This window comes from Camellia sinensis, chromosome 9 (assembly GCF_055761805.1).
Source record: "Camellia sinensis isolate YWXY chromosome 9, ASM5576180v1, whole genome shotgun sequence".
Taxonomy (NCBI): Eukaryota; Viridiplantae; Streptophyta; class Magnoliopsida; order Ericales; family Theaceae; genus Camellia; species Camellia sinensis.
Window position 1 is genome coordinate 158212272 of NC_138969.1, and position 22489 is coordinate 158234760.

At 37.1% G+C, this 22489-nt stretch overlaps 2 protein-coding genes across 8 annotated transcripts; one reads left to right on the plus strand and one right to left on the minus strand.

Annotated features, from left to right (window-relative positions):
• The first annotated feature begins 1116 nt into the window (after window positions 1-1116).
• LOC114318037 (uncharacterized) lies at window positions 1117-5000 on the plus strand. 7 transcript variants are annotated; one of them, XM_082887861.1, is made up of 5 exons: window positions 1140-1344; window positions 2200-2312; window positions 2400-2800; window positions 3025-3115; window positions 4312-5000. In XM_082887861.1, exons 1-3 carry the CDS (start codon window positions 1297-1299, stop codon window positions 2632-2634), a joined length of 396 nt encoding a protein of 131 aa, XP_082743987.1. In that variant the 5' UTR covers window positions 1140-1296; the 3' UTR covers window positions 2635-2800; window positions 3025-3115; window positions 4312-5000. The 7 variants fall into 7 exon arrangements, 5 of the variants coding, with proteins under 5 accessions (XP_082743985.1, XP_082743987.1, XP_082743986.1 ...); XR_014340502.1 differs by having other exon boundaries at window positions 1145-1378; XM_082887860.1 differs by having other exon boundaries at window positions 1150-1344; window positions 2197-2312.
• Window positions 4959-21401, minus strand: LOC114318035 (CBS domain-containing protein CBSX5). Its single transcript, XM_028264876.2, has 2 exons — window positions 20861-21401; window positions 4959-6159 (listed from the first exon to the last, which is right to left on the minus strand). Exons 1-2 carry the CDS (start codon window positions 21286-21288, stop codon window positions 5307-5309), a joined length of 1281 nt encoding a protein of 426 aa, XP_028120677.2. The 5' UTR covers window positions 21289-21401; the 3' UTR covers window positions 4959-5306.
• Between the last annotated feature and the right edge of the window lie 1088 nt (window positions 21402-22489).

Genomic DNA, 22489 nt, shown 5'->3' on the forward strand with positions numbered 1-22489 from the left:
ATATTGTTATATTATTTTAATTTTTTGGTTTTCAAGAGTAGAAAATAGTTTTAAAAAAACAATGCCAAACCCAGAAAAGTCATCCCAATTTTATCCAACAATAAATGAACATGAACCACAACACTTATGGGCCACACTTTTAGCCCTAGCTTGATGGTTCTGGGCTGATCCATCTTCAAATAGTGAATAGACAAAACTACCCTCATTAAGTTTTTATATTGACGAAAATACGCTTCTTGCCACTGAAACAGAGCAAAACTCTCTGTTCAGGTTGGTAGACTAGAGAGGTCATCTTCTTGAAGATGAAAACCCTGACACATGAAGCACGAATACTTTAAATAGGATGATGTATTTATATCGTATTTGTATTAATTATTAATATTTTTTGAATACTCGCAGATATGTATCGAATATTTATTAAAAGTATTAGATATTTTTTAATTTTTTTTTTTATTAATTTTGAAGTATCGGATATTTAATTTTGAAGTATCGGATATTCTAAGTCATGTTTACTTACTTTATGAAATTAGAATTGTAACATTTCTTACAAAGTAATATAATATAATATAATTGTAAGTATAAATATAAGAATATTTTTTTTAGTACTTTGTTAAGTTCTTTGACAAGAAAAGCATAATGAGTTAAAAAATAGAATTTATTAAATTGATGTATCCTAATTATTTCATGCATGTCCCCTATAATTACATAGAAAGTAAGAATTAATAACAGAATATAACAATTAGTGTCAAAGGAAAAAGCATAGGAACAAGTTGTGAATTGTTCTATTATTGTAATATAAATATATTAAACTTGATATTGAAATGAAATATTTGTAAGACCTATAAAAAATTTAAAAAGTAAACAAGCTATTAGTTTAAATTAATACAAAATTCTTAAAAGTTAATATTTTACATTATAAAATGACATTGTAATTTCTCAACGTTTTTTAAGCTATGTGTAACTCACTATTAATAATTTTAAAAAATATATTTTTCACAAAAATATATTTTTCACAAACGTATCTTAACCTTACCAATATCTTATTTTTCTAGATGTTTTTATGTCACCGTATCCATATTCGTATCCATATCGTATCTATATCTCGTATCCGTACGTATGCTTCCGACACCAGGACTCGCAATATGGGCCCTCAATTTTCATACCTAAATTTTCGTTGCCACTTTCTTTCACTTTCCCGGGAAAATCCGAACTTGCTCAACTTCTCCCACAGAAAATGGCTTTACCATCCCAAAATATTGACTCTCTGCTCCACCATAACCTCTGACTCACTGAGTTATGGTGGATGGGACGACCCAAGACTGGGTGGTGGCTCAGTTCACTCTGGTGAGTCAAACCAGCTCCGTTATCTTGATAAAAGGTACATCTTTGTGTACCTATTAGGGTTTATTTGTGCTTTGGCCATTTCTAGGGTTAGGGTTTCTTCAACTATTGTGTTCCCAGCTTGTGTCATTGTTTATTCTGTTGGGTTTTCGATTGGGTTTGTTAATGGTGGACATGTGAGTTAAGCTTAATTGGAACCACGAAGAGGCCAAATGATAAAAAAATTAGGGTTTCAATTAATAAATTGAGGAATTTGATGGATTTTCTTTCTGGGTTTGATGGTAAAATCAATAATTTAATCAATGGCATAAGAAGAGGTATTGGGAGTAATCATATCACTGTGGATGATTTGGAGAGTTATATTAAGGTCTTGGAATCAATTGGGTTATCTAATTTGAATGCTAGAAGTGTTGTTGAGGCTTGTACTGACACCATGTTAGTTGAGAACCAAGAAGTGGAAAGAAATTTGAATCAAAAGTTGAGTAGGAGAAAGAAAGAAGTGGGTGAAACCGGGTTTGATTTGTTACAGTTTATTGGCGGTTTGATTCGTGGAACGTCAGTTGGTTTGAAGCATAATAAAATGAGAGACAGTATTAAGAGGGATTCAAATCATGTAGAGGTTAACGATCAAAGTCAAGGTAACATTTAGGCGCCCGCAGTGGATGAAAAGGTTTTAAGTTCAGTGTTTAATGATAATTTAGGAAATAGAACTGCAGCCATTTCTGGATATACTCGTTATAAGCTTGATATGGTACATGAAGCTAGAAGAATAAATTTATTTGTGCATGATCAAATGAAAATTTCAGATCACATGATAACTTTCCTGATTCTGTGGATTTTCGTGTCGATTTAAAGCAGATGAAAACTGAGGCTTCGTTTGAACAAGAACGGATTCTCCACAAAACCAATGGAAGTTACAGGGAGAACAGACAAAAAGAGATTTACAAAACTCATAGCAGAGAAGAAGAGAGGTTGATTTCTGAAGATGATCCGTCACACAATAGTGATATTGGTTCTTTTCCATCTTTGACGGTTTCGGATGATATTGTGTTCAATAGGTATCTTATGGAAGCTAATGCCTTTCTGAAAGAAGCCCGGGAATGTTTGAGGGTTAACGGTGATGAAGGACATGCAGAAAGTGTATTATACGAGTCTGCAAAATTACTCTGTAAAGCCATAGACATGAAGCCTTTGAGTACTGGCTGTGGGCCAGTTGGGAAATACTTATCTTCTTCATGGAGAACTGAAATTGAAAATCAGTCATTGATTGAGAGCTCTACTTGCAAACAGTGACCTGGTATTAATTCAGAAACGGGGTAAAGTTCTCAAAGGACTCCTTGTTGAGGCTGGAAGAAAATATAGGCTGGCCTTGTCAATTGATGGAAATGATACAAGAGCCTTGTATAACTGGGGTCTTGCCCTGTCCTTCCGTGCACAGTTGATTGCAGATATTGGACCGGTAAGCATTGTCCTCAACACTTACCTTTGTTTTTCTTCATATGTTTTATTAAACAACTTTGAACTCGTACAAGCTGAATTGGGTTTAGAAATCAGTCAATTAAAGGAATTTCTGACCTTATCAAAATTATTAGCTATTTCATTGACATAAATATGCTAGAAATTACTTTGATTGGGTGTACGGGTTAAATTTAAACTTCACTGTTGTATTTTTCAATGGCTCAGGAAGCAGCTGTTGACGTTGACAAGATTTTCTTGGCTACAATCGACAAATTTGATGCCACGATGTCCAAAAGCAATGTTTATACATCTGATGGTACGATAATTTGCCTTTTTAAGTTAAATGTTCATTTCTTATGCTGTTGTGCTTATGATAATGGAAATTCAGATATCTAATACTAAATTTTGACAAATGAAGAGATCAGTGGCCTCAAGTGTGTATGGTAATGGATATTGAGTGACTATGACTGGCAAATGTGCATATTTCTCAAGTCCAACTTCTGCTTAAATTGCTCCTACTTAAAAAATATGGAAAATTATCAACAAAAAAAAAAAAAAAAACTCTGAAGTTTGACTCTTGTAACAAAATAAACCTTGAGTTTTTAATTTTGTCAATTTAAACCTTAATTTTTTTTTTCAATCTAAATTATTTGTCTATTTTCGTTAAGTAAAACTAATAGAAAAAAAGTATTTTAGTCATTAAAATTCAATGTACCGTGTTAGGAAATCGTCTCTTCCTAACTAGGGTCGATGAGACACAAAATAGCAAACAAGAAAGATAAATGAATCAAAGAAATCAAACATACACACATAATACAAAGATTTACGTGGTTCAGCCTAGAAAAGAGTTACGTCCACAAATGCTGTAGTTGAGAATAATACAACTCATACAAAAAAGAGCACTCCCTTCATTTATTTATAAGTGTAGGATTAGGGCAACATGGAAACAATTGGGAAATTACCAAAGTAGCCAGGGCTCAGTGAACAGTACTTATTAGAGTCCACAGACCCAACATACCCGTTTTTGTTGAGATTAATGACTAAAATACTTTTTTTTTCCATCAGATTTACTTGACAAAAATAGGCAGGTAGTTTAGATTGAAAACAAATCAAAAGACTGGATTTAAATTGATAAAATTAAAAATTCAAGATTTATTTTGTTACGAGGGTCAAACCTTAGAGTTTTTCCTATATTTTGCCCTGAAAAATAATAAAAATAAATAAATAAATAAAACTGCTAACCCCTAAGGATATGACTTCTGCAGGAACTTGTTCGTCTGTGATGATTGTGTTATTTAAAATTGATATGAAACACAAAATTTATTGATTTGTTGTGAAAATCACTTTTTTTTAGGGTTGATATAGAACTTGTTATTACAATGAGAAGGCACTATCTTAATTAAGCTCCTGGAGACTTGTCTAGTTCAAAATATGCATACAACTCAATATCTATCACAACCTTGCTTTTCCATGCTAACGTGAAGATCAAATCGTGATTTGAGTAACTTGCAGCTCTGTATAGATGGGGTGTGGCATTGCAGCAAAGGTCTCGACTACGGCCAGGGGACAGTGAAGAGAAGGCGAAGTTACTGCAGCAAGCAACGAGGCTATATCAAGACGCACTTGACATTGACTCAGACAATCTCCAAGTAACAGAAGCCTTATATTCATGCATTTTTGTGCTCAATTTTAGGAGATAGATAGTAATGCTTTGTTGTAAAATGCCAATTTTTTCGCTTTTCCTTGCCCTTTTCTTCTTTCCGTAGTTCCTTTTTTGTTCATGCCCCACACCATGCTTGCCAAATGCAAGCCTACATAAGGTCTATTATTTCTTCTTTTTCACGGACCACCATGCCTGGACCCTTTGGACTCACCCCTGCGGAGTAAATTCTGAGTACCGTTAGAGTCCCATCCTGACCACCATGCCTGGACCCTTTGGACTCACCCTTGGGGAGTAAATCCTGAGTAACGTTCTACACACCACGGTAGTCAGGAGATCAAACCTGACTATGAGTTGTGTGAGAGTTGTGCAAGCTTTTTCTTCACCATCCTACTTTGGCTCTTTTTTGCAACCCTAATTTTGGCACATATTGAATGTGCTAATTTGGGAAGTTTGTAATAAAACCCACATGTAAATCAAAATATTGCTAAGTTAACACTTTCTGGTGGACAATATACTGAGTACAACATATATTTGAGAAGCTTGATATTGTACATTGTTTCATCACTTTATGTATCTGGATTGTGAGAAATTATTCTTGGAACAATACTCTATCTCATTTGCTGATCAATACCTCACATATTCTCTCCTTAAAACAACATAGAAGTGATAGGTCTCAAAGTTTAGACCAATAGTTATTAATTTAGAGCATTACTCAGATTTGCTCCAAAAACATTGAATAAATCTCTTCTCTGTAACTCTGCTTTTGTTATTGCTAGAATGAGGTCTTATTCTTAGCTTAAAATTTGGCATAAATCTCTTCTCTGTAACTCTGCTTTTGTTATTGCTAGAATGAGTTCTCCCCTTCGGGTTTTTGTCGAACCCCAGCAATGCTTCGAAAAACTTTCAATATCCCAGAAAATGTCACAATTCCGACAATACTATAGTTTTCTTCAACAACCCAAATGTAACTAGAGCGATGAACAAGCGCTTGAATCATCACCGCCACCAAAGAACTGCACGGATGGCACACGATTGGCTCTGACCTCCTCGCTGGGGAATACCAACCTGACCCACCACTCCTGAACCCAAAATCTTCGTCGGAAGAACAACTAGAGGAGGAAGATAGCGACGACACTGAAATTTCCTCCATTAATTCCAACATCGATCCTAACTTCTTCTCCTCCAACCTCGACTTCACCAACTGAACCAAGTCCTCCGGAGGACCACCGTGGTTGATGTACGCCATTAAATCACCAGCAGAGAGGGTTGTGATTGCTGCAGCAGCAGTCTCGTCGGAACAAGCTAGTGTGTAAGGCGATATTTCACCTATCAATCTGTGGCATTCGTCAACAACACCAATTGATTTTTGTTCAATGAACGAGCGAGAAATGAAGTCCACAACAGAGGAGGCGGGTTTATCGTAGTAGATGGTCATGGGATCGGTGTCAATGACGTTAAGTGATTCGATTGTGAGAGCTGGGAGTGGAGAGAAGACGCCAATGGAGTTGAGGAGGAAGCGGACCACGTCTTCTTGAGTTAGCCAACAGAATTCACGACCGTTGTGGAGGGTGGAGCAGCCGAAGGAGGAAGGTTGTTTGTTAAGGTGCTTCTTCGTTGAAGTGATGCTTAGATTGCTCTCAATTGGCACAACCAAGTTTTGGGCGCCTTCAATTATGTAATCTATTGCCTCCAATAAGCTGAGAAAAAAATAAAATAAAATAAAAAAAAGTGTAAATTAAAGAAAATTATGGTTTCCAAGAGAAAAATCATCTAAAAATAACTCACTTTTTAAACATAACAATTTTTTTTTTTTAATTAAAAAACAAAACAAAAATAAAAACAAAATGAAAATTTCAATTTTATTAAGAGTTCTGCTAATGATAGCTTGGGTGTTAAAGTTTAAATAATGGTTAAATGATGCTAACAAAGTTACAACTTCAATATACATTTCATACGTTTTTACATACAACTATGCTAAAGATGCCGACTAATCTACTTAATTTTCTACGGAACTTTTCACATGGGTGTGGTACTTGTGAGAGCTTTAGTAGAAAATTTGATAAATTTTTTGGAATCCATAACATTTCCCTTTACATATTTCAACTCATTTTTTACCATTTGCCAATATTATTAATAGTAGCATTTTCTTTTTTATGAAAACACAAAAAATGAAATTAAGAAACAAATACCAAAGACTACAAAAAAAAAAAAAAAAAAAAAGGAAGAAAGAAAGAAAAAAGAAAAAAAGAAAAGAGAAGAGAAGACATAACCAAAGAATTAAGATCCACTCCTTGAGCCCAAATTTTGATGTTCTGTCAATGGGTCTGGTTAATTATCTATGGCGGAACGAGCAAATATAGCACCAGCTGAGGTGTTATACAGGACTAGACGAGATGATGCTCATCATCGAGTTTATGTTCATCGATCGGAGGAAGCCATACTTTGCGTAGGAGAAACGCAGATCGAAAGGCCCTTCATCCAGGAAGAAAGCTATGAAGAGTTACGAAGGAGCCATATGCAGTACATCCATCTCGGTGTAGTTCAAATCCGACTTCAAGTTTTACATCGGATAGAACAAGGGAACCTTGCTGTTCTAGTTCTACGGGACACAAGATGGACGGGAGACCAAGCAACCTTCGCATCTATGGAGGTTGATCTTACGCGAGGGATACAGATGGTCTACATAGTTCCCAATACTATGATGACTATCGGAGATTTCTACAATCATGTGCAGATCGTGATTCAAACAAGGGGATACGAGAATTGGCGAGGAGGTGAAGCCAACCTATTGATAACTCGAGGACTAGTCGGAAGATTATCCAACACTCCAAACGTTGGATTTGCATATGAAATTCAAGGAGTAACTGAATTCCTAACATCTCGAGGAGTCAAAGCCATACCAGGAGAACAAGTTCCCATTGATGTCTTACGAGGTCGAAATTGGATTATACGACCACCAACCAGAAGGGTACATCCTCAACAACCAACAACTGCTGTTTCTCGAAATTTGCCAGGAGGCAATTTCAGCCTGCGATTTGGAGATTATGTAGCTGCTCAACGTACAGATCCAGTTCATTATGATGCAAATGATAATGAAACTATGCAATCTGACGATGACACTCAATCTATTCAGAATGAATCTCGCAATCGGCAAGAAACACTGTTATTCTTTGAAGAACAACCGAATATTTTCAAAGAAACTCTGGAACAAGCCAGTACCCGACATCCAGACACCCGCTATGCAGAGTATCACCGACGAACGGAAGGTGGTGAAAGGAGGAGGAAATCGAAATCAAAATCAAAATCCATACCGCAATTGCCAGAAACTGATTCTGATGCTGAATCATCTTATCCTCCTCAGCAACAGTCAAGGAAACAGAAGCAGAAGGACAAGAAAGAAAAACTTTGTCGGACCTGCTATCCTATGAGTGAATATGAAGGCTTTGATGCGGTTCAATTCATCAAGATATTACCACAAGCAACCAGACCAACTCGTGCAACTGATGGAGCCGTTGGCTATGATTTAACATCAATAGCCATGTATGTTATCCCAGCCCATGGAAGAACGTTAATCTCTACTGGTATAGCCATGGAGATACCCTGTGGTCTTTATGGCCGCATTGCCCCAAGATCTGGCCTTGCTTTACTACATGGAATAGATGTCGGCGCAGGAGTAATTGATCCTGATTACAGAGGAGAAGTTAAAGTACTCATTTTCAATCATAATCAGGAGGAATTCATAGTTCGTGCCGGTGACAGGATTGCCCAAATAATCTTCGAGAAAGTCTCTTTACCAAGAATGGTAGAGAAAGATGCTCGTAATTTATGTGACATCAGGCACGATGACAGGAATGAGGCTCGTTACTGGAGGGGTAACGACGGATTTGGAAGCACCGGAAAAGCTGCCCTGGAGTACAGAGATGAAGATTCAGATGATTCCTTGGAGTATCATGATCCTTTGGGATACCAACATGAAGGAGAAGAATCTGACTCCACTCTTAACATAATCGCCATGATGGAGGAAATAGAGGAAGAAGCAGAGACAGAATACCCGCAGATCGCAAAGTTGAAAGCTTTGATTGAAAAGCGGCAACAGCAGCAGCCTCATTATCTTCTATCCTCATCATCAGCGGTAACCTCTCATTATAATCCTCCGCAGGATTCTACGATGGGTCCCCCAGGTTATCCACCAGCAACAGGACATGGTCCTTCAATCAATATTCCTGAAAGGCCTTCTTATACAGGAATACGATCAAATTTCAGACGCGGAGCTAACAATGAGATGTGGAATTTACCATCTGCAATGCATCATACAGGAGCTATGTTTGTTATTCCCCAAGCACTTGGAAAATTTGATGATGCTTTCATGCGATGGGAATCAATCACAAGGTCGTATGTTGCTTCTCAAGGGTTTACAGATGTCAGAGATAAACTCCTGTTCATGGAGAATCTCCTTGGTGAAACGGAGAAGTTAATTTGGACGCAATGGCGAATGAGATATGCAGATGAATATGCCAATCTTGTAGCCATAGGCGATGGGAATGAAGGTACACAGAACATCATCTCTCAGATGAGAACTGTGTTTACCCTATAAGACCCTTATCAAGGTTCAACCCTGATGCAAGAGGAAGCTTATCGGGATCTCGAACGACTTTCATGCAGGGATGTAAAAGATATCATTAAGTTCTTAAATGATTATCTATATCTTGCAACAAAGTCAGGACGATTATTTATTGGGGAAGAGTTGTCCTCTAAGCTTTGGTCAAAAATACCAGGTGACCTTGGAGAACGAATCAAGAAAGGATTTGCAGAACGACATGGAGCAAATACAATTGGCGTCGTTCCTCGAATTCTTTATGCATACAAATATCTGGAAGCTGAATGCAAGAACGCGGCATTCCAGAAGTCACTTCGAAATCTGGATTTTTGCAGGGAGATCCCTATCCCTGGGTATTATAAAGAACCAGAGAAGAAGTATGGTGTTTGAAAGGCTACCACTTACAAAGGAAAGCCACATAATTCTCATGTCAGAATTGACAAAAGAAAGTATTTACAAAAGTCAAAACATTGTAAATGCTACTTATGTGGAGAAGAAGGACATTATGCACGGGACTGCACTAAGGAGAAGAAGAATGTCAAGAGGGTAGCTGTATTCGAAAATCTGAGCATTCCTGAAGACTATGATGTGATGTCTGTAGAACCAGGAGATGACGACTCAGATGCAATTTATTCGGTATCTGAAGGGATTGATGATACTGAACAAATCGGAGGTGGTTTAACAGAAACAATCTACATGCTTCGAGAAGCTGATAAGTGTTATTGGCTTGGCAAGGAAGGAGGATATCGGGCTCAAATTAAGGTCTCTCCAGAAATTTACCACTGCCAGCATGAATGAGATCAACAGAACCCATTACCAGAAGACAGGAGACCAGAATGCACCACATGCAGGAGAGACTTATCCTCATACTCGAAGGCTTTCTGCAACAAGTGTAATGCCTTGACATGTGCACTTTGTGCCAAGCATTACTTCAACCTCACTACGTTCATTACTCGGAAGGCTCCAATTCCTTACAATCAGAAGCCATTATTACAGGAGCAGCAAGAGTATATCCGATGGTGTGAAGTTGAGATGAAAAGGCTTCGGGAAGAAGCTATTCAGTACAAAACAGAACTTGAGGAGCTCAAGTTAATTATTCAGCTTCAGGATGATGAACGAGAGCTGAGAAGAAAAGGAAAATACAAGGAAGAAGAGCTTCATGAGTTAGAAAAAGAAGCTGAGGCAGCTGAAGCTCATGTTCAAATTGAAGAAGTTCCAACAGAGAAGGTTCTTGCCTTTAATAAAGTCGTAGCAGGAGAAGAATTAAAGGAGAAAAAGAAGAACATGCTCTACAATCTTACTGTGGAACTTGAAATTCCAGGATCACCAAGAATCCAGTTACACGCAATCCTTGATACAGGAGCAACAACTTGCGTTGTAGACTCAAAAGCTATCCCAGAAGAAGCCTTGGAAGAAAATACATATATTGTTGAGTTCAATGGTATAAACTCAAAGTCAAAGGCGAACAAGAAATTGAAGGGTGGAAAAATGTATATAGGGGATAATTGGTTTCGAATCCCTTATACATACAGCTTCCCATTCAACCTTGGAGGAAGGATCCAGATGATTATCGGGTGTAACTTCATTCGAGCAATGTATGGAGGTGTGCGTATTGAAGGAGACAATGTTACATTCTACAAGAATGTAATAACAATTCAGACCCGACAATCAGTAAATCTTCTGGAAGGATTTGAGGAAGAGGAGGATTTTACAGTGGATTATTACTATGAGCATTCACCTGAATGGCTATTTTATTCCACTACAAGTATTATTCCTCATTTTGGACAGCAATTTGAGAAGTTAATGGAGCAGCTCAAGACTTGTGGAATCATAGGTGAAGATCCTATGAAGTACTGGTCAAATAATCAGATTACCTGCAAATTGGACCTGAAGAATCCTGATTTCATAATCAACGACAGGCCAATGAAACACATAACTCCAGCCATGAAGGAGAGTTTCAAGAAGCATATCGAGCAGCTTCTACAATTAAAGGTAATCCGACCAAGTAAAAGTCGACATCGTACCACGGCGTTCATTGTAAACTCTGGTACATATATTGATCCAGTCACGAAAGAAGAAAAGCGTGGCAAGGAAAGAATGGTGTGTAATTATAAAAGGCTGAATGACAACACCCATAAGGATCAATACAGTCTGCCTGGTATAAATACCATAATGGCAAAGGTGGGCCATAGCCGTATTTATTCCAAGTTTGACTTAAAAAGCGGATTTCATCAAGTTGCTATGCACCCTGATTCAATTGAATGGACTGCTTTCTGGACACCTCTCGGGCTATATGAATGGCTGGTTATGCCATTTGGATTGAAAAATGCTCCAGCAGTCTTTCAGAGGAAGATGGATCTGTGCTTCAAAGGAACTGAAGATTACATTGCCGTCTACATAGATGATATTCTGGTATTTTCTCCAGATGAAAAGACGCATGCAAAGCATATACGATCCATGCTTGAGATTTGTCAAAGGAATGGGCTTATCCTAAGCCCAACAAAAATGAAAGTTGCAGCAACATAGATTGATTTTCTTGGATCAACAATTGGGCGGGGAAAGATAAAGCTACAACCACATGTGATAACCAAGGTAGCCCAATTCCCAGACGAAACTCTTAAGGAAACTAAGGGCCTTCGCTCTTGGTTGGGCCTTCTTAATTATGCCAGGCATTATATTAAGGATTTGGGCCGCTTGCTAAGCCCATTATACTCTAAGGTCAGCCCAAACGGAGAAAAGAGACTTAATGCCCAAGACTGGGATTTAATCCATAAGATCAAAGCCCGGATCTAGAAACTACCAGATCTGTCAATTCCTCCATTACAATGTGCTATCATTCTTGAAACCGATGGATGCATGGAAGGCTGGGGAGGAATCTGCAAATGGAAGTTAGCTGCTAAAGACCCTCGATCTACAGAGCAGATTTGTGCATACGCCAGTGGAAAATTCAACCCAATCAAATCCACTATTGACGCCGAAATCTACGCATGCATGAATTCCCTGGAATCATTCAAGATTTATTATCTTGATAAACAGCAGCTCACTCTAAGAACTGATTGTCAGGCCATAATCAGTTTCTTTAATAAGACAGTGGATCATAAACCTTCACGGTCTAGATGGATAGCCTTCACGGATTACATCACTGGCTTAGGCATAGAAGTGTCATTAGAACATATTAATGGTTCTGATAATACTCTTGCTGATGCATTATCCAGGCTTGTTTATTCACTGCTTTCTGTTACAGAATGGCCAACCGAGGTGGAACCGGAAGATATGGAGGTGCTAGCAGGCCTTCAGCAACTCGAAGAACTTATCCTCTGCTGCAAAGAGAAGAAAGAATTATCCTCTCTCAGACAGAACCATCCAGCCGTTGGATTGATTCACAATTTCATCCCCGTGCTGCACACTACCAGTCTCTTCTGCAACGAATCGAGGATCGTTTCACCTACGACTCTGGAATTACCTTGGATGAAATGGCAGAAATCCAAGTCCAGCTTGCCAACGAAGAAGATGATGCTATTGACCAAGCCAGGACTTCCCTGCAACAGCTCCTCAAGATTCAGCAGCTCAAACTTGAAGCCATTGCCAGAGCTGCAACCTCTGATAACCAGTATGGAGACAAATTACCAGAAGTCCATCAGCAAACATGTGAATTGAAGGAAATTGACAATGAACTATTTGACGTCGTCATGCTGATGAGGGTGTTTCGTTTCTGATAAGGGTTATCTATAGTATCTGTTGATATTATTGTATGTTCAATAATGTGTGTGGAAGAACGTGGTGGGTCCAGACTGCTTCGCCATGTCTGTGTCCGTCTCTTCTGACCAGTTGTGTCTATGTCAGTCTGTCCGTGTCAGTCTTGATAATGTTCCTCTTCAATCAATACCCACTATTGGGAAAAGCTGAAGGAATGTTATCCTTTATCTATTTGTTTATGTCTTATTAGAGATATTTTGTAAAAAGGAGAGGTTCTAGTTCTCTCTTAGAACGATAAGGTTTCTGATGAGATTCGCGATCGTGTAGATCAATGAATTCCTTACACGTATCCTCAATCTTATTCTGATCTTATCCCTTAAGGTCTATAAATAGAGTCTTAAGTTTGTAAGTTCAAGCATCAAGACAAGTTCCAAAAACTACACTTGACACTTGAAATCGAGTCTCGAGTCTTGTAATCAAAGTTTGAAGAAGCTTCCGCTCTCTGTAATAAATTTCTGTAAGTTTCTATCTAGTTCTTTGCTTATATTGCATACATAGATCCTGCTGTTTTACCTCTGGAGAGATCTGTTGCTCCAAGGTATTTGATGTAGAAGGACGCCCCCTTATTCGTTGAAGTGCATTTCTTGCTCTTCTTTGCAAAACATAATTTCGGCGCTGGTCCTGACGATATTCTCTGATCTGATCTTCAAATAGTGGTGCTCCAGGTGTTGCTGTTGTTGGCCGTGGTTGGTTGGTAACTCGTGGCAGGGTCACCGTTCTTGTCCTGGATGTTGAGGCCATCACGAATTTTTAAGCCTGAGTTTGTCAAGCTCCTCTTGTAGCAACTTGTTTGGATCCCGATGAACTCTGAGAAGTCCTTTTCCTTCCTTTGGCTTCTCCTTTGGTCCGAGTGAGAGATTTTTGATTTTTGCAACAAGATCGTCGGTTGATAGAGCTGGGGATTTCTGGGCTTCCAAGGCTCGGATTCTCCCTTCAAGTGTTTCAACCTGTTTTGACAATCTTAAACAAAGTTCAATTATGGTATTATTTTGCCGAATCAGGGTTTTTACTCCTGATGGTATGGACAACTTGTCAGAGGAAGTTGCTAAGCCGATTCCTGGTGCTTCAGTTGTTTCAGATGCTTTGAGGGCTTCCAGATACACCAAATCGTTTTGACTCATTCAACAAGTGCTCTTTTGAGCTGTTGAAGAATCCCTTCAATCGATCTTAGCTGTTGCTCCTCCTTGTTCCACGATTTGTTTTCAAGGAAAACCTGGGTTAAGGAATTGATTCCTTTTTCAAGCTTTTCTACCTTTTTGTCAAGCTGCTGGATTGAGGTTTCCAGGGACTGAATTTGAATTTGCTGGCTTCTAAATTCTTTCAAATTAACTTTGCTTGAGAGGCAGACTCGATCGTAAATTACAGCAATATTATGAGCTAGTTCTTTAGTGGATGGCTTTTCAATTGAGGCAAGATCAAGGTAGTTCAGGCGTGAAGTTTCAGATTTTTCATACCATTCTCTAATGTTTTGTTCCCATATATTTGTCATAGCATTTCTACTGGTCTGAGTAAGAATATATTAACTAGTCTGAGCTGTCTGGATTACCAATTTACCAAAAGGAAGCGCTATAGACTATATTTAAATTTCAAGGTCCAAGTAGTCCTTACCAGTTAAATTTCTTGTTCACCACAGGGTTTCACTGGACTTACTCCTCTCTGCCAGATATAGGGCCTGTGTCTTTTACTTAAATCTTAACTTCAAGGATTATACTGCCTTTAGAAACTTAAATATAGAAATCATGCTATACCTTTTTATAATTTTGGAAACTTTAACAGCCTTTGCCTTGGTTAATATACGATTACCTTTGCCCTGGCAGGATGCTAATAACAAAATATAGTTTAAACATTAAATAAAGCAGAATAAATCATTAATCAACAGAGGCCTTTACTACCCTGATAAGTGTTTAAGCTACAATAGCCATATTAACTAGAGCTGCAACCTCTGATAACCAGTATGGAGACAAATTACCAGAAGTCCATCAGCAAACATGTGAATTGAAGGAAATTGACAATGAACTATTTGACGTCGTCATGCTGATGAGGGTGTTTCGTTTCTGATAAGGGTTATCTATAGTATCTGTTGATATTATTGTATGTTCAATAATGTGTGTGGAAGAACGTGGTGGGTCCAGACTGCTTCGCCATGTCTGTGTCCGTCTCTTCTGACCAGTTGTGTCTATGTCAGTCTGTCCGTGTCAGTCTTGATAATGTTCCTCTTCAATCAATACCCACTATTGGGAAAAGCTGAAGGAATGTTATCCCTTATCTATTTGTTTATGTCTTATTAGAGATATTTTGTAAAAAGGAGAGGTTCTAGTTCTCTCTTAGAACGATAAGGTTTCTGATGAGATTCGCGATCGTGTAGATCAATGAATTCCTTACACGTATCCTCAATCTTATTCTGATCTTATCCCTTAAGGTCTATAAATAGAGTCTTAAGTTTGTAAGTTCAAGCATCAAGACAAGTTCCAAAAACTACACTTGACACTTGAAATCGAGTCTCGAGTCTTGTAATCAAAGTTTGAAGAAGCTTCCGCTCTCTGTAATAAATTTCTGTAAGTTTCTATCTAGTTCTTTGCTTATATTGCATACATAGATCCTGCTGTTTTGGTATCAGAGCTAGTTAATATGGCTATTGTAGCTTAAACACTTATCAGGGTAGTAAAGGCCTCTGTTGATTAATGATTTATTCTGCTTTATTTAATGTTTAAACTATATTTTGTTATTAGCATCCTGCCAGGGCAAAGGTAATCGTATATTAACCAAGGCAAAGGCTGTTAAAGTTTCCAAAATTATAAAAAGGTATAGCATGATTTCTATATTTAAGTTTCTAAAGGCAGTATAATCCTTGAAGTTAAGATTTAAGTAAAAGACACAGGCCCTATATCTGGCAGAGAGGAGTAAGTCCAGTGAAACCCTGTGGTGAACAAGAAATTTAACTGGTAAGGACTACTTGGACCTTGAAATTTAAATATAGTCTATAGCGCTTCCTTTTGGTAAATTGGTAATCCAGACAGCTCAGACTAGTTAATATATTCTTACTCAGACCAGTAGAAATGCTATGACAAATATATGGGAACAAAACATTAGAGAATGGTATGAAAAATCTGAAACTTCACGCCTGAACTACCTTGATCTTGCCTCAATTGAAAAGCCATCCACTAAAGAACTAGCTCATAATATTGCTGTAATTTACGATCGAGTCTGCCTCTCAAGCAAAGTTAATTTGAAAGAATTTAGAAGCCAGCAAATTCAAATTCAGTCCCTGGAAACCTCAATCCAGCAGCTTGACAAAAAGGTAGAAAAGCTTGAAAAAGGAATCAATTCCTTAACCCAGGTTTTCCTTGAAAACAAATCGTGGAACAAGGAGGAGCAACAGCTAAGATCGATTGAAAGGATTCTTCAACAGCTCAAAAGAGCACTTGTTGAATGAGTCAAAACGATTTGGTGTATCTGGAAGCCCTCAAAGCATCTGAAACAACTGAAGCACCAGGAATCGGCTTAGCAACTTCCTCTGACAAGTTGTCCATACCATCAGGAGTAAAAACCCTGATTCGGCAAAATAATACCATAATTGAACTTTGTTTAAGATTGTCAAAACAGGTTGAAACACTTGAAGGGAGAATCCGAGCCTTGGAAGCCCAGAAATCCCCAGCTCTATCAACCGACGATCTTGTTGCAAAAATCAAAAATCTCTCACTCGGACCAAAGGAGAAGCCAAAGGAAGGAAAAGGACTTCTCAGAGTTCATCGGGATCTCGAACGACTTTCATGCAGGGATGTAAAAGATATCATTAAGTTCTTAAATGATTATCTACATCTTGCAACAAAGTCAGGACGATTATTTATTGATTGAAGAGGAACATTATCAAGACTGACACGGACAGACTGACATAGACACAACTGGTCAGAAGAGACGGACACAGACATGGCGAAGCAGTCTGGACCCACCACGTTCTTCCACACACATTATTGAACATACAATAATATCAACAGATACTATAGATAACCCTTATCAGAAACGAAACACCCTCATCAGCATGACGACGTCAAATAGTTCATTGTCAATTTCCTTCAATTCACATGTTTGCTGATGGACTTCTGGTAATTTGTCTCCATACTGGTTATCAGAGGTTGCAGCTCTGGCAATGGCTTCAAGTTTGAGCTGCTGAATCTTGAGGAGCTGTTGCAGGGAAGTCCTGGCTTGGTCAATAGCATCATCTTCTTCGTTGGCAAGCTGGACTTGGATTTCTGCCATTTCATCCAAGGTAATTCCAGAGTTGTAGGTGAAACGATCCTCGATTCGTTGCAGAAGAGACTGGTAGTGTGTAGCACGGGGATGAAATTGTGAATCAATCCAACGGCTGGATGGTTCTGTCTGAGAGAGGATAATTCTTTCTTCTCTTTGCAGCAGAGGATAAGTTCTTCGAGTTGCTGAAGGCCTGCTAGCACCTCCATATCTTCCGGTTCCACCTCGGTTGGCCATTCTGTAACAGAAAGCAGTGAATAAACAAGCCTGGATAATGCATCAGCAAGAGTATTATCAGAACCATTAATATGTTCTAATGACACTTCTATGCCTAAGCCAGTGATGTAATCCGTGAAGGCTATCCATCTAGACCGTGAAGGTTTATGATCCACTGTCTTATTAAAGAAACTGATTATGGCCTGACAATCAGTTCTTAGAGTGAGCTGCTGTTTATCAAGATAATAAATCTTGAATGATTCCAGGGAATTCATGCATGCGTAGATTTCGGCGTCAATAGTGGATTTGATTGGGTTGAATTTTCCACTGGCGTATGCACAAATCTGCTCTGTAGATCGAGGGTCTTTAGCAGCTAACTTCCATTTGCAGATTCCTCCCCAGCCTTCCATGCATCCATCGGTTTCAAGAATGATAGCACATTGTAATGGAGGAATTGACAGATCTGGTAGTTTCTGGATCCGGGCTTTGATCTTATGGATTAAATCCCAGTCTTGGGCATTAAGTCTCTTTTCTCCGTTTGGGCTGACCTTAGAGTATAATGGGCTTAGCAAGCGGCCCAAATCCTTAATATAATGCCTGGCATAATTAAGAAGGCCCAACCAAGAGCGAAGGCCCTTAGTTTCCTTAAGAGTTTCGTCTGGGAATTGGGCTACCTTGGTTATCACATGTGGTTGTAGCTTTATCTTTCCCCGCCCAATTGTTGATCCAAGAAAATCAATCTGTGTTGCTGCAACTTTCATTTTTGTTGGGCTTAGGATAAGCCCATTCCTTTGACAAATCTCAAGCATGGATCGTATATGCTTTGCATGCGTCTTTTCATCTGGAGAAAATACCAGAATATCATCTATGTAGACGGCAATGTAATCTTCAGTTCCTTTGAAGCACAGATCCATCTTCCTCTGAAAGACTGCTGGAGCATTTTTCAATCCAAATGGCATAACCAGCCATTCATATAGCCCGAGAGGTGTCCAGAAAGCAGTCCATTCAATTGAATCAGGGTGCATAGCAACCTGATGAAATCCGCTTTTTAAGTCAAACTTGGAATAAATACGGCTATGGCCCACCTTTGCCATTATGGTATTTATACCAGGCAGACTGTATTGATCCTGAATGGCTGTGTGCGTTCAAGGTACAAATTAGAAAAAGTTTGAAAAGCATTGTACATTCTCTGATCCACTCACTCTTATGGTTAATGTCCTTTTCAAGCATTTAACAAAATCCTAATAAAAAATTACCAAATTACAGTAAATCTAATCAAATCATATTATTAGAAGTTGTTTTTCTCCCTAGATCATCTAATACATCATAGAAATTCTGTGAGGGTGATTGTTCCATGGAAGAATATTGGATTTGAAAACATAATTTAAGGCGTTAAATCAAGATTACCTCCAATTTAAAATTCAGGATGTGATCCCTCTTATCAAACCAAAGTCCCTATAATTCAATTATAACGAATTTACAAATCTAATCACATCAAAGACTTCCAACATTGGCACATAATTTTAATCGTAAAATCGAAGTGAATAACAAACCTAGATTGCGATTCTAAAATTGCTACATAAATTTATGAATTTAATCATAAAATCATCAAAAACACGAAAAAATCAAAATAAAGCCTAAATTTAATCTCAGAATTGTATTGTCAATTGATATATTATTATGCTGATCAAATTACAATGTAGTCCATATACTTTGGGCCTGTCATTTTGATATTCATAATTTCAATCAACTCAATTTTAACTTTTTTTTGGATCAAATTAATTACAACTTAATAGAAAATACACACATATAACATGTGTAATATTTTAAGGAAAAAATTATAATTTTTTTTTGATAAATTGCAAAAAATTATAAATTTACTTTAGTTAGTTATCCTCAATCAATTTAATAATTATTTTTTGTCAACCAAAATGCTAGAGACTCAAAAGATTTATTAAAATTTCTACCAAATATTTCATATAGATGTGGAATCCTACCATGCAGTTCCATACGAATCTCACGCCATATAAGACATTTCATAAAAATTTTAATAAATCTTTTAGGTCCCGTTTGTTTTCAAAGATAGAATCGAGGGGATTGATAGCGAGGGAATTACTAGTGAGGGGGTTGATAGTGAGGGAATTAGTAAAATTGTGTTTGTTTTCATAGTGAGAGGATTAGTAAAATTGTGTTTGTTTTGTTAGTGAGAGGATTGATAATGAGGGGATCGTTAAATTATTTTTTATATAAAAAAATAAAACAAATAAAATTATGATTTTTACTTAACAAAAAATACAAAAACATTAAACATTAATGTTTTAAAAAAAATGCCCAAGAAGTTAACAAAAAAAAAAAAAAAATTTGCGTCGACCGGTTGACCAGCCGGACGGACGTCCCATAACACCCAATCCGAATGGACTAGTTGCTAATACCATCTCTCACTCCGGATTACTAATACCCTTTGACGAGGCCCATCATAGTTCCTTCGGACTACTAATCCGGAGTTCCAAAATCAAAATAAATGAAAGCTTTGTTTAGGGTTGGTTTGGGGTGTCCTAAAAAAGTACACTTTTTGTCTTTTTACGAAAAGATATGCAGAAAAGTAGAGAGGTGATGTGATGGAAAAAAGATAAAAAGATGGATTATATAGGTTATACCAAACGAGGCCTTACTGTTCATCTATCACAGTCCGGAGTCCGGAGTGGACTGTGATAGCTGATAACAAACGGGCCTTAGATCTGTAGCATTACTCATCCGCCAAACACACTAACCACATTTTGAATTAAAATAAATTGACACAAAATCTAAAATTGAGAATAGCCAATTGAAAGGGTAGATATCGAAATGAAATAAAAGATAAATTGTAATGGCTATCAGTGTAAGGGCTCGTTCAGGAAGTAAATTTTTTAACTTAAAAGTTAGGCCAAGTTTGGGAAGATCCAAAAAAGTCAAAAAGTCAAAAAGTTACTCAAAAAGCTAAAAAGTTAACACTATTCATCAAAAGTCAACAATTACGGCTGCACAACTCCCAATTCAAATTTTTCCCTACAAATTAATTTTTACAATTTTTTATTACACATTTTTCAATAAAAAGTCAAAAAGTTAACCCAAACATCCATATTTTCAACCTCAATTTTTTAGTCCAAAAAGACAAAAAATGCACTTTTTTAGTCTTCCCAAACTTGACCTTAGAAAGTTACTTAAAAAAATAAAATAAAAAATCAACCATCTATACTAAAAAATTACAAATTTTAGTTTCTCTCTTATTTTTACACATTTTTTTCGTAAAAAATCAAAAAAATCAATGTAAATATACAAATTTTTTTTATATCATATTTTAACTAAAAAACTAAAAAAATTACTTAGAAAAGCATGTTCTGAGGCCTAATTTGTCCTATTATCTCCACAAATCTTGAATTTGGAAACAGAATTTAACGAGTTGAAAAGACGATCTCCAATTTAAAATTCAAGATGTAGTCAAAAGCAAAGATAAGTAATCAATAAATCCAATTCACATCAAAACACTTCCAATTCACCATTGTTAATTTCAACCATAAAATCGAAATGAAGCGAGCACAAACCTAGAATGCGATTCCAAATGCCGGACGAGACCAGGCACTTCGGGAAGGAGATCAGAGATCGGCGATTGAAGCGCCAAAGAAGGACTCAACAGGTTCGTCACTCTGCATAGAAAGCAAATCACATCAACCATGCAAACCTTGCCGACGCATCGGCAATCAGTCTTCCTCGCAGCAACCGAAGAATGGTCACAGTTCCATACGCTGACGTAGCTCTCGCCGGACCTCTTGAGCGCCGATAATGCGTCGGCGACGGTGGCGGAGATCGGAATCGACCTCAGCGCCGGCTTTCCAAGGCAAAGGCCCGACACCTCACGAGCCAGAAACCTAACTGCCATGCAATAACAGAACGAATCTGGGATGGAAAGAGAGGATTTTCTCGAGAAAGAGTCGAGAAAATAGAGAGAGATGTAGAAAATGTATGTACGCATGCGAGGGGTTGATATTGAAGGGGCGAAAGTGTTGGAGTTTGTTTGACAGGCTGTTTATTTGAAACGGAAAACAGATATTTTATCTCCCGATGTACCCCAAAAAAAAAAAAAAACAAAAACAAACAGATATTTGTAGCCGGCAGTTACCGGGAATAGCCGGTGACTTGTACGGAGTATTTTTTTTGTTACGGTCATATTTGGTGAATACTATTTTTTATTAATTATAAATGTATATACTTTTATTATTTTTTAAACATTTAGGGGTGGTTTGGCCTTTCTTATATAATTTATTTTTTTATTCTTTTTCTATCACATCACTTTTTTATTTTTTTGTATATCTTTTCGTAAAAAGATAAAAAGTACATTTATTTAGATCATTCCAAACAACCTCTTAATATAAATATAGTAAATTTTACTGTCAAAATTAATCACAATAATAAAAGATATCACATGACATATACTCTATCTGTATATAAAAATTACTCAATTGGATTTGTTTCATTTGGTAAAATTAAGGAAAAATTACAAATCAATTGAAAGATTAAAAAAAAAGTACAAAATTATTAAAAATATATATATTTTTTTAATTATTAAAATTGATAAGTTTTATTATTGATTTGTAAAAAAAAAATTTTTGGATCTCTCAACTGAATTGTAATTTCTTCTAAAATTAAAAACAAAAATGATAGAGGCCCGCATTTTTTATCAAATTTTTACAAAATACTTGTATTGGTGTGGGTTTCACCTGGGTCCCTTCTCATGTCAGTGTTTGATAAAATTTTTTGTATCTCTAATATTACTTAATTAAAAAAAGAACACCTTGTTTTTAGTTTCGATGGAAGATTTTTTTAGGCCGTGGTTAGGGTTGAGCAAGTAATCCGTGAAATCCGTAATTTGATTCAGTCCAGTTCAATCTGATAGGTTTGAATTGGTTTTTTGAATCCGCGGTTCGGTTTCGGATTGAAGAATTAAAAATTCGTAGTCTACGGATTGGTTCAGGATTGAACCCTACGGTTTTAGATTGGAACCGATCTGAACCGTATACGAATAGTCTATATTTTTATTATACATCCTCCCTCATAGTATCTTCTATTAATTCTATATAAAATTTAAACTCAAACATAAAACCGTATAATATCTTCTTTTATTACTCTTGTTTGTTGGTTTTTAGTTTTAATTTGCAATGGTTTAAATACTTATA